Source organism: Gouania willdenowi, chromosome 9 (genome assembly GCF_900634775.1).
Source record: "Gouania willdenowi chromosome 9, fGouWil2.1, whole genome shotgun sequence".
In the NCBI taxonomy this organism is placed as follows: Eukaryota; Metazoa; Chordata; class Actinopteri; order Blenniiformes; family Gobiesocidae; genus Gouania; species Gouania willdenowi.
Window position 1 is genome coordinate 1,507,498 of NC_041052.1, and position 15,769 is coordinate 1,523,266.

At 37.2% G+C, this 15,769-nt stretch overlaps 1 protein-coding gene across 2 annotated transcripts; it reads right to left on the bottom strand.

Annotated features, from left to right (window-relative positions):
* Positions 1-1,935: 1,935 nt before the first annotated feature.
* Positions 1,936-12,514, bottom strand: mapk4 (mitogen-activated protein kinase 4). Of its 2 annotated transcripts, none has more exons than XM_028457425.1 (9): positions 12,259-12,514; positions 8,995-9,968; positions 8,086-8,261; positions 7,041-7,185; positions 5,669-5,751; positions 5,485-5,563; positions 4,552-4,762; positions 3,966-4,131; positions 1,936-3,211 (listed from the first exon to the last, which is right to left on the bottom strand). In XM_028457425.1, exons 2-9 carry the CDS (start codon positions 9,362-9,364, stop codon positions 2,375-2,377), a joined length of 2,067 nt encoding a protein of 688 aa, XP_028313226.1. In that variant the 5' UTR covers positions 9,365-9,968; positions 12,259-12,514; the 3' UTR covers positions 1,936-2,374. The 2 variants fall into 2 exon arrangements, with proteins under 2 accessions (XP_028313226.1, XP_028313225.1); XM_028457424.1 differs by having other exon boundaries at positions 4,543-4,762.
* Positions 12,515-15,769: the final 3,255 nt, after the last annotated feature.

The window sequence follows — 15,769 nt, forward strand, 5'->3', positions numbered from 1 at the left end:
TGTTTTTTTGCAAAAATGTACTGTTACATGCTAACTTCAGCCACCAGAGCGTGTCAGCACACTGTTTAAGGGAGAGTAAAGGTCTTCCAGGAGAGCTCTTCTTCTCTGCTTCATAGTCTACTACCAAACCTCAGTGTTGGAACTGTCGCCCCCTGCGGTCACAACTGTATTTATCCTCTTTCTGTACCTCGGCGTCTTAAACTTTTTTGTATTATTTAGAGCACATGTGTCAAACTCAAGGCCCGGAGGTCAAATCCGGCCCTTCAGAGCATCTAATACGTCCCACATTAGAAAGTGAAAATGACTGGAAAAAACATGAATCATCATGGTTGTTGAAAGACCTAAAAATTATTCCAAAATTCTGCAATTTTTCACAAATTATTCCACAAAATCTCCCCAAAAAATAAATACATCAAAGGACTTTTAAGTATCTGTTAATTGTTGCTTAGATAATGTTGATGCCTGACGTACTTTGTCTAATTTATATCCGGAAACTTGGGCACATTAATGTTGAAATCGTTCCTAAAACCTGGGGCACATTTGTGATCGAAGCAGTCTGTATTTGGTCTTTGAACTAAATTGAGTTCAAAGACCAATCGGGATTTCATAATAAAGATGAAGCAAATCATCCAAAAATATTCAAAGGATAAATGTAACAATTGTTTTTGCTTTTGTTTAATCCCATTTTGTAAAATTGGCAGCATTTGGAAGGCTTTAAATAGAAAAGGATTTGTATAAACTTGGTAAGTAGTTCACATTCTTTGAATCTAGGCTGTTACGTTAAAGCTTTCAGACGCTGATATGTGAGTAAAGAGGAAACTTATAACAGTCTGGAGAATGAAAACAGGATCAAATTAGAGCCAAACTATTAAACGATTACAAACGACTACCACAGAGCATTAAAAACACCAATGTATGTTAACTTATTATTACGTGATTTCATTTTATAGTAGTATGAAGTTTGTAATTCAAGGATTTTATACACATTTACAGGCTTTTTGGGGAGTGGTTGATTAATTTTATAACTGTGGAAAAGCTCAAACTTTGGTAAAAGTTCAGCACAAACTCAGAAGAATCATGTCAGTTATGGTGATTTTATCACTAGTGGAAGACTCTTAGGATTAGCTGGAGTTTGTAGAGTGACACATACAGTAGGCCACATTTACACAACAACGTTTTCAAGTGAAAAAGGTAAAGATTCATTGCGTTTTGTCTGTTCGTTTACACAGCAATGGCGTTTTGATGTCTGAAAACGGAAATTTAAAAAAAAGGGGCTCCAGAGTGAAAGGTTCTGAAAACTCTTCCCTCTCCGTCAGACACTTCCTGTGTCATGGGCATGTGCAGTGTCTCAGGTGCATCACTCTTGGGAATTTAACTGAACTTGTTCAACAAAATGATGATTCACTAGGGTGACCCGTCGGGCCTGGCATGTGTCACGGCAAATTTGCGGTTGACCTCATTTGGAGACATGATTTATTGTTCTGGTTGAGTGATGGAGTCCAGGCGAGGCATTGATGATTTTATAAAAAAAGGTTTATTATAAAACTAAATAAAAAGGAGTACAAAGATGGACAAAATTAGTGACCGCCCCGGGCGGACGTCCGATGACAGAGTGGCCCACAATTCTAACTCATCACGTATATTCCCCCTCAGTCCCCCTCCCTCCTCCCCCCAGGAGATAAAGAGGACAGGGTGGAGGTGAAAGAAGAGGGTGAAAAGAGACAGTTTCTTCTTTAGGTCAAAACAACCAGTTCTCTGGTATCTCCTGATTGTCGTGAGTGTTGGAGGTGTGTGCGTGTATGGTGTTTGTGTGTATGAATGGATGTGTATTGGGTGTGTATGTGTGACTATGTGAGTGTGTGTAGGCATGTGAGTGTGTCATGCCTCTGTGTCTGAGGGATAAGATGTGTTTTGGGAAGCTGACCTCGAGAAGAGAGCAGAAAACATGAGACAGCAGAAATGAAAAGTCTCAACTTAAAGCCTTAAAAAGAATAAGGTCTATGAGTAAATATGTTAATAAACATAACCAACAATTTTGCCCTGACACATGTTTACTACATAATTTTTTAGGTTTCTTGCAGTCTCATGTAAACAGAGATAGTTTTGAAAACGTTGCCGTGTGAATGCGGAACTTTTTGGAAACAAAAACTGAAATAGAAGCCAAACGTTGTGGTGTGAACAGGGCCTGAGTGTGAAGACTGAAACTAGAACGTTTGTTTTCTGATATTCACTCGAGTCAAGTCTGATCAAACTGCAGCACGAGAACTTCTCATATCATCTGTTAGTGAATGTGGACATCAGCAGAATCCTGCTCCACTTCCACTTCCTCTGATAAAAACACTGAAATCATGTGGAAGTGAAACCATGGAATCTTCTAGTTGATACTGGTCTGTTTGCTCTCCTCCATCCATCCTCCCTCCTTTCCTCTCTTTGCGTTTGCTTTCTCCTTGGTCTGTCGGCACAGTTTGAGAGCTCTGGATATGAACACATCCAGGTCAAACAGGCGATCTTTCTGCTTCACAGGAGGTGACTCAGCGTTTTCTGCTTTAGAGATAGAGGAAGTGGAGGAAAGAGGCTGGGAGTCCAGAGGAAGAAGAGGTGGTGATGGAGAGGGAAGATAAGTTGGAGATGATGGAAAAAGGAAAGGAAGAGGAGAGGAGGACGATGTGATTGGAGGATACGGGCTGTGTCGACCTTCGTGGTATTCTGACGTGGTGTTTGTGAAGTGGAAGAGTGGGCTTTGTAGGTCAGTGGGGGAGAGAGGGAGAGGAGGAGAGGAGGTGTAACAGGAAGGAGAACCCTGATCCATGGATGGACTCAGGCTGGGGGAGAGAAGACGGGACTGGGTGCTCTCCACCCAGCGGGAAATCTCTACAAATAAATCCTGTGTGTCCTCCTCTTCCTCTTCCTGTTCCTCTTCCTGTTCCAGGACCACTTCCTGCTTCTCTTCCTTCTCCCCCTGAGCGCCCTCTACAGGCTGTGAGATGCTACTATTGATCTTTCTCTTCCACTGAGACAAATCAAGGATGAGTTTAGGCTCCGAGTAATGTTGGGGTTTCCCTTCACGCCACGCAATCTTATCCAGATACGACGGAGAACCCACTTTATAATCACAGGAACGTCCACAGTCCAGATCTCGTTCCAGAGAGGAGTGAGAGTTCTCCAGGAAGCGCTCGGCTGAGCTGCTGTGGGAATATTTACGTGGGTCAACCTGTATAAAGCAAAAATATAAGAGAGATGCTGAAGGTATATTAGAATATAAAAACTCAGTCACTGTTTCATAGCCCACATATTTTAAACATTTAGCTCGTTTTTCTATTATTTGAGACAAAACCTTATTAAACAACATTTTAAATATCATTGTTCAAAATGTGTACACATAAAATAGCTATAAATATAAATGTTATATCTAAATATAAATGTAAATGTAAAATCTAAATCTAAATGTTAAATGTAAATGTAAATCCAAATCTAAATGTAAAATTTAAACCTAATAGTTAAATCGGTCACCAAGTGTAACGCTAAATGTTTAGAAATTGTACAAAGTGGGCAGGGCCACGTGATTGACAGGCGCTGACCTGCCCACTGTACGCATTTTAACAATGACATAAAACATGCTGTTTTACATGAATTTCTGTCTCAAATGAAAGAAAAATTAGGTAAATGTTCAAAATATGTGGGCTATGAAACAGTGAGCGATGGGGGTACATTTGATACCCCATAAATTCCTCATTCTGCGTGTTCCCAGCCTGTTCTTAGATCAACTTAATTCACGTTTTTTTTTAGTTTCAAAAGGAATGGTTGGGTAAAACAATAACAGAAAAGCTCATTTATTGTGTGATTATGAAACTCTATTTAGGATAAAGAGCTCAAAATAATCAAAACATCTAATCAGGAAACTGGAATCCTCGTAGAAAAACAAATCTTTCATATTTTGTGTTGAATAAAAATCTTTGTAAACCAACCTGAGCTTCCTCCAGCAATGAGCTGGAAGCAGCTCGTGGATCCTTTCGAACCTCGTCTTCCTCCGTAGTGTCTCCGAGGTCAGAGGTCATGTGACTGGGGGGCATGCAGCGACACCTTCCACCTGACTGTAGCCAGCACGTGTCTGTGGACAGACTGTTGTCATACCTGCAGCAGGACGGAAAGACAAAAAAGCAACATCAGAAACATTAAAAATGACTGCCATCACGTGATATAAGCACCTGCAAATATTGCTGAGTTTCATTTACACAATGATATATATGTTTTTTCTGTCAATTTTACTTGCTCTTTTGCGAGCCAAATTGGATGATCCAAAGGGACGGATTTGGCCCCCAGGCCTTGGGTTTGACACATCAAATTGAAATACCTGTAGTTTGATAAAAATGACTGCCAGAGTTGGACCAGGATCAATCAACAGCACTACTTCATACCAAATACATACATTTGATTTCAGCAGAAAAAAAGAGGTTTTGGGGTTTAATTACTCTATATGATCTGAGATGTATTTTATTTTTGAGTTATTTCCACTCAAACATCAAAGCTAAAGGAGCTTTGAACCTGTCCCACTGGAGGCTGGAGGTCTGACTGCTGCTGATGCTCAGGTTCTGCTCAGTGATCAAACTGTCCTCCAGTTCGTCCTCGATACGGAAAGGATGGACGGACATGGGTTCGTCCTCTGGACAGAAATACTGCTGTAGGAAGGGGTGGGACAACGCCGCCTCAGCTGTGAGCCGATCCATGGGGTTAAAGGTCAAGATCAGCTGCAGGAAGTCCACAGCTGGAGGGAAAGTATGGGAAAGCACATGCTAAAATAAACAGCAACTTTTCACAACATTTAGTAACAAAACATGTTAAAAAAAACTTTTTTGACAAGATTTACAGGAATATTTGTGAAATTTGTGATATTTACTTTTCTCGTGAAAATGTAATGTCATGGTTAAATGTAAATATTAAATCTAAAGCTAAATATAAATTTAAATGTTAAATCTAAATCTAAATGTTAAATATTAAAGGTAAATGGCAAATCCAAATGTTAATTCTAAATCTTAAATCTGAATCTAAATGCTAAAGGTTAATTCTAAATCTAAAAATGAAATGTAAATGTTACATTTAAATCTAAATGTTAAATGTAAATGTTACATTTAAAAATAAATGTCAAATCTAAATCTAAATGTTAACTCTAAATGTCAAATCTGAATTTTTAATTTAAATCTTAATGTTAAACTTAAATCTAAACGCTAAATGTTAAATCTAAATGCCACGGGTGAAACTAAATAATTGAATATGCACATTCACCTGAAATACCAAAATAAAGGCTCATTTAACATTTAGATTTAACATTTGGATTTGATTTAATATTTAACATTTAGATTTAGATTCAACATTTAGACTGAGATTCAACTTTTAGATTTAGATTTAACATTTAACATTTAAATTTAGATTTAGATTTAACATTGACATTATATTTTTACATCGTATATTTGAACTTTTTCTGCTCACCCTTAGAATCCACGTCTGGCAGCAGCTCACAGAACGGTTTCTTCACATTCCATCCATGACTGACATATGAAGGCATGACCTGGAGAACCAGAGGAACACTCTACATGATTGTTCTACATAACTGATATATGATACATTATTGTTAAGAGATGCAGAGACTTATTACTAACACATAAACCACCACCTGTATCAGGTCCAGTCTGTCCTCCTCCCTCAGCACAGGCACTGTGTCCACTATCAGCTGCATCTGCTCCAGCTCATGAGCTCCTGGAAGAAAACAAAGTGTCGAAAAAGACAGAAAATAAAGAAAGGGAATGTAAAAAACATTCCTTGATAGAATATGAACAGGAATAAATGGCAGAAATACACCCTGCAGTAGCTGTTAATCACCAGCTGAGGGCGGTACATCCTCACACATTAGACCAGGATTCACCAGCTGCTATTATTACATTTGCAGATTAATATCCTTAAAAAATTAGTCATTTACAAGATTTGGATAGATAGAATATATTTATTGTTATTGCGTCCATACAACAAAATTAAAAGCAATTCAAAATTGCCCAAAAAGTTTCAAGTTTTATTATTTCTTTAAATCCTTATCATGAGCAAATTTTATTTTATTTTTTGCATAATTTTGGGACGTTCAGAACATCAGTCATTGCTTCAAATTAATTAAAACTGATGAAACTGAAATAAAAACAGAATCAGCTACATGATATTACAGTGAAAGTATTTGTCATCATTGATATTTTAGACAGGCAAAGAGTTGATCTACAGAGAAAAAAAAGGACCCTCAATCTGGAAATACAGTATTCTACATCACAATAAAAAACAATAAAAACTTATATATATTCAAACTACACTAAAAAGTTATTCCATAAGTATTTATAATGGTGTACTCTTCAGCTTTTTAACCCACCTATTCTCCTTGGGGTCAATTTGACCTAATTCAATGTTGTCTCTTTTTTTGCTTAATATTTCCTAATTTATAGATATAATTGATTAGGCATAAAATTATCTTGATGATATTTTTTAAATATGCTGAACATATATTGAACATCTAGGGTCAATTTGACCCCAAGCTGTTTTAGCTGTGTAAAAGGTTCTGAAGAAAGATTGTCAAGATAAACTAACTGTTTAAAAGTGAAAGTTTGACCTGATGGTGGCGCTGTAGGAAAGGTCAATGGTCATATCGTCACCACAACCAATAGTAGTTTATACTCATGTGGTCATTAACGTTTTCAGGAAATTTCAGAAGATATGGATGAAAACTATTCAAGATAAATTAATTGTAATTTAAAAGTTTGTGCTGATGGTGGCGCTAAAGAACAGGTCAAGCTTTCATATCAAGGGCTCATTTAGTTATTCAACAAATAAACTAAGTGTCTGACACTAAAACTTGGTCAACAATTTTCTGAAAATCATTTTCTAGAGGCAAATATACCTGGGGTCAGATTGACTCCAAGGGTAAAATGTGTTTGTGATATTTGAGGATAATATGAGGGTTAAAGTGTGTATGAACGATGTGTGTGAGGGAATAAAAACATGACGTTTACCTGCAAACAGCATCCGACCACTGAGCATCTCAGCCAGGATGCATCCAGCAGCCCACATGTCGATGGCCTTGGTGTAGTTGTTGGGTGAGAGCAGCAGACGAGGAGAACAATACCACTTAGTGACCAAACCCTCAGACAGATAGCCCTGGAGGAGGATTACAGCCTTTTTATGGATGGATTATCTACAGAAACATTTACATGAATCTTCACAAAGCCTTTGTTGCTCCTATTTTATACATATTTTTTACAAAAGATGAAAAAATATGTAAAAGGTTTGTTACTCCAAACGTTTGATCTCCACTGTAAACACGCTCTAAAGGACATTGTTAGAAAAGTTTGATGCACTGCATTGTGGGATGTGAAGTCCCGTGGACTGATACATAGAAGTGTTTTTACTTCATTCTTACTTTTATTTCCTGTCTTTTGTGAGTGTATTTTATTCTAGTAAATGTTTTGAGTCATTTTGTATGTTTTTTTGTTATGTTTTTCAGTCGTTTTATTCATTTTTGGAGTCATTTTGTGGGTTTTTTAGTTGTTTTAAGTATAGTTTTCTGTCGTTTTGTGTACTTTTTAAACTTTTTTGTGCGTTTAGGTTGTTATTCTGCATTTTTCAGTCAAATTGTGGGTTTTTGTTTGGTTTCTTTTGTATGTTTTTCTGACTTTTTGTTGGTACTCAGTGTGTTGTTGTAGTGCCATTTTTTATATTTTTATCGGAGGGGGCAAGGCTACCAGTGATGTAAGAAGGCACCAATAAAATTAAATTGTAATGGCAGGGTTTCATCCTATAGAGGGCAGTCACTCTAACGTTATTATTACAAATATGCTAAATTGAAAAACTTTGACTAAAATATCAAGAGTTGGACAAGAATCAATCAACAACATGACTTTATACCAAATACATTTAGTTTCAGCAGAAATAAAGTAGTTTTGGGGTTTAGTTACACTTGCAATCACATAGTCCGTCTATAGCCAGAAACGCTGATGTATATTCAGACATATTCAATGCTTTAATCATTGTGTTTATTTCTGAGTTTTTTCCAAATACCTTATGAGAGTAATGTGGGTCGACTATTCTGGCCAACCCAAAGTCTCCGATCTTGAGCAGCAGTTGGTCCGTGTTGATGAAGATATTTGCAGGTTTCAGGTCTCTGTGCAGGACGTTTGCTGAGTGGATGAACTTCAGACCTCTGAGCAGCTGGTAGAACAGCAGCGTAGCGTGACCTGATCAAGGACAAACACGCGCTCAAAACCATGACATCATCGGTTGGTCACTTTCTTTATTTGCCACCAAGAAACACGAACGTTCTGTTGACAATGTGGTGAAAATGTAGATTTACATTTAGATTTCACATCGACTTCAATACAAACACGTTTTCCTTTAGGATCCAGTCATATACCGATAACGATACAATATCAGCAGGAAACATTCTGTACATTTTGTGACTTATTTTGTCGCTCAAACAGAGATCAGTAGTCAGCAAAAGTATACTTGAGATGAGAATATTCTACAATTGAATAAAATAAAATAAAAAATGTTTATAAGATCCTGAAAATTTACCTCAATAAATCCAATAAAAATAATTAATAATATATCAAAGATTTTAGATCTAGGCCGATATAATCCGATATTTGTCACTGTCTTTATTGTCTGATATGTAATTACAGAACTCTCTCCTGGTCAGTTCTGGTCAGACTGCGCTAAGCAGGCCAGATACCATCGTATACTGATAGCATTCACCAAGGTCTCTGCCTGAGGAGGAGCTGCTATGTTTTGACTACCGCTATCAGCAACATACATAACACTGAAAGCACTGAAAAACTGCCTGTTTACCTCTGACATTTCAGACCTGTCTGTTCCTCAAAACCCTTTGACATAATATACCCTGTGTCCACATCTGACCAGTAACCCTAAACCACCACAACACTCACGGTGAATGTTCTTATTGTGACCAACCTGTGGGCAGCGGCCCTTGCTCCAGCAGCCGAGCCAGATCCGTGTCCATGCACTCCTGGACGATGTACAGAGCACTGAGGAGGGATGGATCCCGAGGCAACGGTCGTCCGAAGGGCGCCAGAACCTCATGGACCCGCACCACGTTCTCATGGTACAGCCGACGGGTGATTTTCACCTCCCGCAGAGCGTGTTTCACAGTCACACGGTCTCGCATGGATAACTTCTTAATGGCTACGCGCCGACCCGTCCGCTGGTCCAGGGCTGACAGCACCAAGCCCGTGACGCCTGAGCCCAGAGGTCGAAGGTCAACGAAGTGACCAGTGAGATCAAAGCCATGGAGGAACACAGTGGTGCAGTCCTGTGTGGCCATCGCTTTCAGTTACTGTCAGAAGTTGATGGAAACGTAAATGTGTCACATTTTGGCCATAACTGTTTTTTTTTTTGATGTTCGATGACAAAGTAAAAAAATAAAAGAAGAGTAAGAAAAGCAAAGCTAAATAACTGTACCGATAATTCACGTTTCACGTTTCACGTTTGATTTAATCCTATAAAAAATATCAAAAGATTTAGAAGAAAATGTGTAAAAATGGTTCTGTCGCTCCATTGCTCAGTCTTTGATCACGATGGTTCACATCCCATAGTCCAGTCAGTCAAAGCGTATCAACAAAGCTACCCCTAGGCATTGAGTAACCATGGCAACAGCCCTTCCTGTGTCCTCTCCTCCTCCTACTTGTGCGTCTTCTAACTCATTGAGACTCAGTTGGCTCCTCCTCTTCCTCCATGGCCACCACCGAACACACAAGTCTCAATCAGTCCAGAAAGTTCTTTCATTCACAGGGAGATCCAGTGAAATCCCTGAACCGTGTGTGGATCCCTTTAATCCCCAGTAATCCACTTCCTGTTTCCTTCTGGTGAGTGCAGGGACTTCATGATGTAGCGTTATGCTACTACTGCTGCTGATGCATCGTTTAGTGCTGAGAGAGAAAAGAGAAGAGAGTGCACAGTCAGGGAGGAGTGAGATAAGTTACTGGGATCATAACTGGAGACCTGCTGTTACATAACACTGGTGGAACCTAATCCAGGCAGCATGGATACCAGTATGAGGAGCTGAATGTAAAAAATCAGTCACTGTTTCATAGCCGACGCATTTTGAATATTTAGCTCATTTTTCTTTCATTTGAGACAGAAATTCATGTAAAACAGCCTGTTCTATTTCATTGTTAAAAATGTGTACAAATGTGAAAAATAAATTTAAATGTAAAAGTTAAATTTAAATGTAAAAGTTAAATTTAAATGTAAAAGTTAAATTTAAATGTATAAGTTAAATTTAAATGTAAAAGTTAAATATTATTAAATCTAAATGTTAAATATAAATCTAAATGTTAAATATAAATCTAAATGTTAAATATAAATCTAAATGTTAAATATAAATCTAAATGTTAAATGGGTATCTAAATGTTAATCTAAATGTTAAATATAAATCTAAATGTTAAATGTGAATCTAAATGTTAAATCTAAATGTTAAATGTGAATCTAAATGTCAAATCTAAATCTAAATGTTACATCTAATTCTGAATGTTAAATGTAAATCTAAATGTAAAATCTAAATGTAAAATCAAAATGTAAAATCTAAATGTAAAATGTAATTGTAAAATATAAATCTAAATGTTTAATCTGAATCAAGTGTAAAGCTAAATGTTTGAAATTTATACAAAGTGGGCAGGTCAGTGCGAGGCGTGATCGACAGACATTTAGATGTAAATTTAACATTTAGATTTAACATTTACATTTAGATTTAACTTTTACATTTAACATTTAGATTTAACATTTAACATTTAACATTTACATTTACATTTAGCCTTTATATTTAAATTTATTTTTCATGTGTACACATATTTAACAATGATATAGAACAGACATGGGCAACTGGCGTTCCCGGGGTCCACATATGGCCCTCGCTTTAATTTTGAGCAGCCCCTGAAGTTAAAAACGAAATGACAGAATTATACAGTAGACAACATAAATACACAAAATCACTCAAAAAAACACACAACAGCAAAAACAACAACAACAAAAAAACCAACACCAAATAAGACAAAAAATATAAAATGACAAAACGACAACAAACACAGAAAACTAATACACAAGTGGTCTCTAAAATTACAAAAAAAATACCCAAATTGGCTCATAAAACACAAAAACAACAAAAACAAACATGATGAGAGAAAAATACATTTAAAAACACACATAAAACGACAGTAAAACACACGTGAACAACAGAAAGCACAAAACGAGAAAGAAATTACACAAAACCACCACAAAATCATATGAAATGACAACACAATCTTATTTTTCCCTGTAATGCTCACATTGGTCATTTTCTAAATGCTGACATGAATGTTGATAGCATGGCCCTCAGATCAGAAAATCATATTTGTGTGGCCCCGCTGTGATAAAAGTTACTCACCTCTGATATAGAACATGGTGTTTTAGACAAATGTTTGTCTCAAACGTCATCAATCAGTCAACTTTTATATATTATTCATCCCTGCTGCTGGTGTCTGTTTTCCTACTCCTGACCAAAATAAGAATCACCTCACAGTCCATCGATCTATAACACAAAGCCTGGTGGGAGGGCAGGGACAGGACGGTGAGCTGGGTCAGAGGGTGCAGGAGTGTAAGGTGAGAGCAGAGATGCTTGTGGGGGGATGTGGGTGGGAGGGGGGAGAGATCAGCTTGGCTAACTTTTAAATAATGCAGAACAACTGGAGGCTGGTTGGTGCTCTGTGGGAAGAATGTTCTCTGTATTTCTGCAGATTGTTACGCAACAGAAAGATAAATAAAAAACACCTGATCATTTACACTTGATGATTCAGACAAAGACATTCTGTTTGGGGAAATACATTGGATTAAGAAATGATAATATTAATAAAGTCCAGTGTGATGGAGACTACAGAGCAGGTACAGAAGTGTGGTTGTTGTGATGTGTTGTGTCTCTGTGTGTTTATTATGATTATCATAAGGAAACACGAGCATCAGCAGATCCTTTGTTTGTGTCCACAGAAGAAACGCCCCTCGGAATAAATACCTCTGGAATAGCAAGTGCACACACACACACACACACACACACACACACACACACACACACACACACACACACACACACACACACACACACACACACACACACACACACACACACACACACACACACACACACACACACACACACACACACACACAGTGTAATCTATCAGGACTCACCTTAGCTTCACGCTGCTGCAGCTTCTAGTCCTCTAACAAAAGAACCAGAAAGGATGATGTGAAGCAGAAAGACTCCTTCATCCTCCTCCTGTGGGGGGAGCAGCCAGGGGGTGGGGGGTGGGGGTGTGGCTAGAGGAGGTGAGGAGGGCTGAGTCCTCTGAGATCAGATGAGATAACCAGATAAACAAAGAAGCTGCTACAGAACAGAGAGGATTAATGTTGGAGAACGTCTGCTCCCTGTCGGGGGGGGGGGGGGGGGGGGGGTACAGGAGGATGAGGAGGAAGGGAGAGAAGAGGAAGAGAGGGGACGAGGAGTGAGATAAAAGAGGGAAAGTAGGTAGAGGAAGGTGAGGAGGAAGGGGGGAGAAGGAGGAGGTAGAGGAAGAGAAGTAGGGGGGACAGAAAGAAGAGGAGGAAGAGGAGGAGACAAAGGAAGTAGATGAGGAAGAAGAGAAGGAGGGAGAGGGGGAGGAAGAGGAGGAAGAGGATGAAGAGGAAGAGGAAGAGGAAGAGGAAGAAGAAGAAGAAGAAGAAGAAGAGCTTGAACCAGAAAAAAGGGCAACTATCACCAAAATTTGTCATAAATGCCATTATTATTATTATTATTATTATTATTATTATTATTATTATTATTATTATTATTATTATTATTATTATTATTATTATTATTAATAATAATAATTATTAATAATAAAAATAACAGCAGAATACTTTCACCTTGTGGTGAAATAATCAGCAGATGCCTCTGAAGAAGACTGGCAGTTGACAGTTGAAACATGTCAGGAGATCAAAGGAAATTTTCTGGATTTTTTTTTAAAATTCTGAATAAATGAAACCTTAACATATGGTCCAAATCTGTTGTAAGATAACTGGACCACATTTGGTACAATATACAGTAAATGGGCCACTTTTGGCTCACATCCAGATTAGTCGATGTTGACGTGCTATAATTCAGCCAAAACTGGTCCATTTATGTTTTAAGATGACTAGCCCACATTTGCAGCATCATACTGTATATGGGCCAGTTTTCGACCATTGTCACTTTGCTATATTTGTCAACTGTGGGCCATTTTTTTTTTTTTGTGATATTTGGGCCAAATTCAGCATTTACCACATGAGCTATTTAAGGCTCACATCTGTTTTTTTTCGGGCCAGATGTTGCCTGATGTGGCCCACATCTGTATGCTATGTGGGCATGGTGGGTGGTGGTGGTGGTTATTTAGAGAAAAACAGCCCAGTTTAGTTAATAAAAAGTCTTTCTCTGTCCATTCTAGCAGATGTTTACGTTGTGTTTGATGTTAAAGCTGCTACATGTGTTCCTAAAGCCAGCAGATATTAAAGAAATATCCAGGAAATGTGACTTTACAGAACAACATTCATGTTATAGAGGAATTCTCTCCAGAGGTCACACAGATAAAATCAGTTTGTGAGACAGAAATATAATGAAATGTATACAGGAGACATTAATGGACCAATATGAAATGGTTTAACTCTGCATTACGTTCAGGACAGAACAGAAAGAATTTCATCACTAGGTGTGAAATGTGACTCCTGAGGCCAGAATAACATCAAGTACCAACTCCCATCCCTCAGGGTTTTATTTATTTTTAAATCTTTGTCTAGACAAGAATGATGAGCAGAATCAGTGGCTGCAATAACAGAAGATATTTACTGTATTATTTCTTTATAACGTCTGTACGTTTCTCTCTGTGTTTCATTCATTTGTGTTTTTTGTCTTTTAATCCATGACAATAAAAACATATTTTGATTTTATTTTTTAAGTATTTCTTTTCTTACCACGGTGCGACTTGTAGCCATAAAAGAGAGGGAAACCTACATTATTATTATTGTTATTATGAATATGATAAATAATCTCTGTTCACCTTTCACTTTTAAAAACTATAATAAAATAAATAAAACATTTCTCTCACAGTGAAAATCTGCAGCTCAGTAAAAAAGAGGCTAATGCTAAAGCTAACCCAATGTTAATGCATGGTCAATGCTATTGTTAGGTTAATGCTAATGCTACTTCAGTGCTAATGCTTGCTTTATGCTAATGATAAGCTACTGCTAGCTAATGCTAATGTTAGGTTGATGTTCATGCTAGGCTAAGGCTAAAGCTACGTTAAAGGAAGGGTAGGTGATTTTCAAAAGCTAGCATGATTTTGAATGTAGCCTCCCCTCCATCTCACTCACATGCATGCTCACAGCTGCTGCAGAAAAGGAGCTCAAGCTCATCTCAGGTATTGTGTAGAAACTTTGTTGTCTCATTCAGCAGTAAGTAAACAATAAACTTTATCATTATATATGTTAAAAATCGTGACTAAAAACTCTGTTTTAACTCTGTCAGCGCTGACGCACTTTCAGTGTGAGCTCGTGCATGTGAGGGATCGAGAACGAGTAGGGAGACGTGATTGGTTAAAAGAAAAAATGGTTCGAAGTTATTACAGATTTACAGCTGCTACAGATGATGGATTTTCTTCCTTCCTTTTTCAGAACACATAAGATCTTAATTTCTGTCAGGACATGAAGACAATTTTAACCAAAAACTTAAAAAGTGTATCTGGAGAAAATCACCTACTCTAGCTTTAATGTTATTGCTAGGCTAATGCTATTCCTAGGTGATTTCCATTGCTAGTCTAATGCTATTGCTAGGCTAAAGTTATTGCTAGGCTAATGTTACAGTAATGTTATTATATGCTAATGCTATTTTTATTTCTAGGCTAATGCTAGGTTAATGCTATTGCTAGGTTAATGGTAAGGTTAGACTAATGCTACTTTAATGTTATTGCTAGGCTAATGCTACAGTAATGTTATGGATAAGCTAAGGCTATTCCAAGATGATTTCTATTTTTATTGCTAGGATAATGCTAATGCTAAAGCATTTTAAATGCAATATCTCAGCTATTTTTTTGACCAATTTGCACAACAACATTGGGACACACAATCTTGGGTTACCAACCCCGCCCACTTCTTTGGACCCTATGACGCTGCTTGCGGCTTTAATTTTAATTTAAGTTGTTTTTAAAAGAAAGCAAAGTATACTGTTAAAATTAGATTAAAGTAATTAAGACATAACATCATGTATGGCAAGCCATTTAGAAAATTAAATATAAATTTATTGGGAATATATGGAATGAAAGTATATATATATACTGTATATACACACCATCCATGCTCCCATAGTAGTTTTTTCTTTGTAGGGAGAGGGCAGATGTTATAAGTTTTACTTCTTTCTGCTCTTTTTCATTCATATTTTTCTTTTTTCAATGTCAAGGAAAAAAAAAAAAAAAAAAAAAAAAAAAAAAATATATATATATATATATATATATATATATATATATTTCTTGAATGAAATAAAAATAAAAATAAACATCCATGAATTAAAGCCCTCTTTGTCCACCAGAGGGCGCTAAAGTCAGTACAAAGTGCTGGAGCTGCTTCTTAAAACTCCCCTTGTTGGTCCATGATTATGGCAAACTGTTTAGGAATATATATATATTTATTGGAC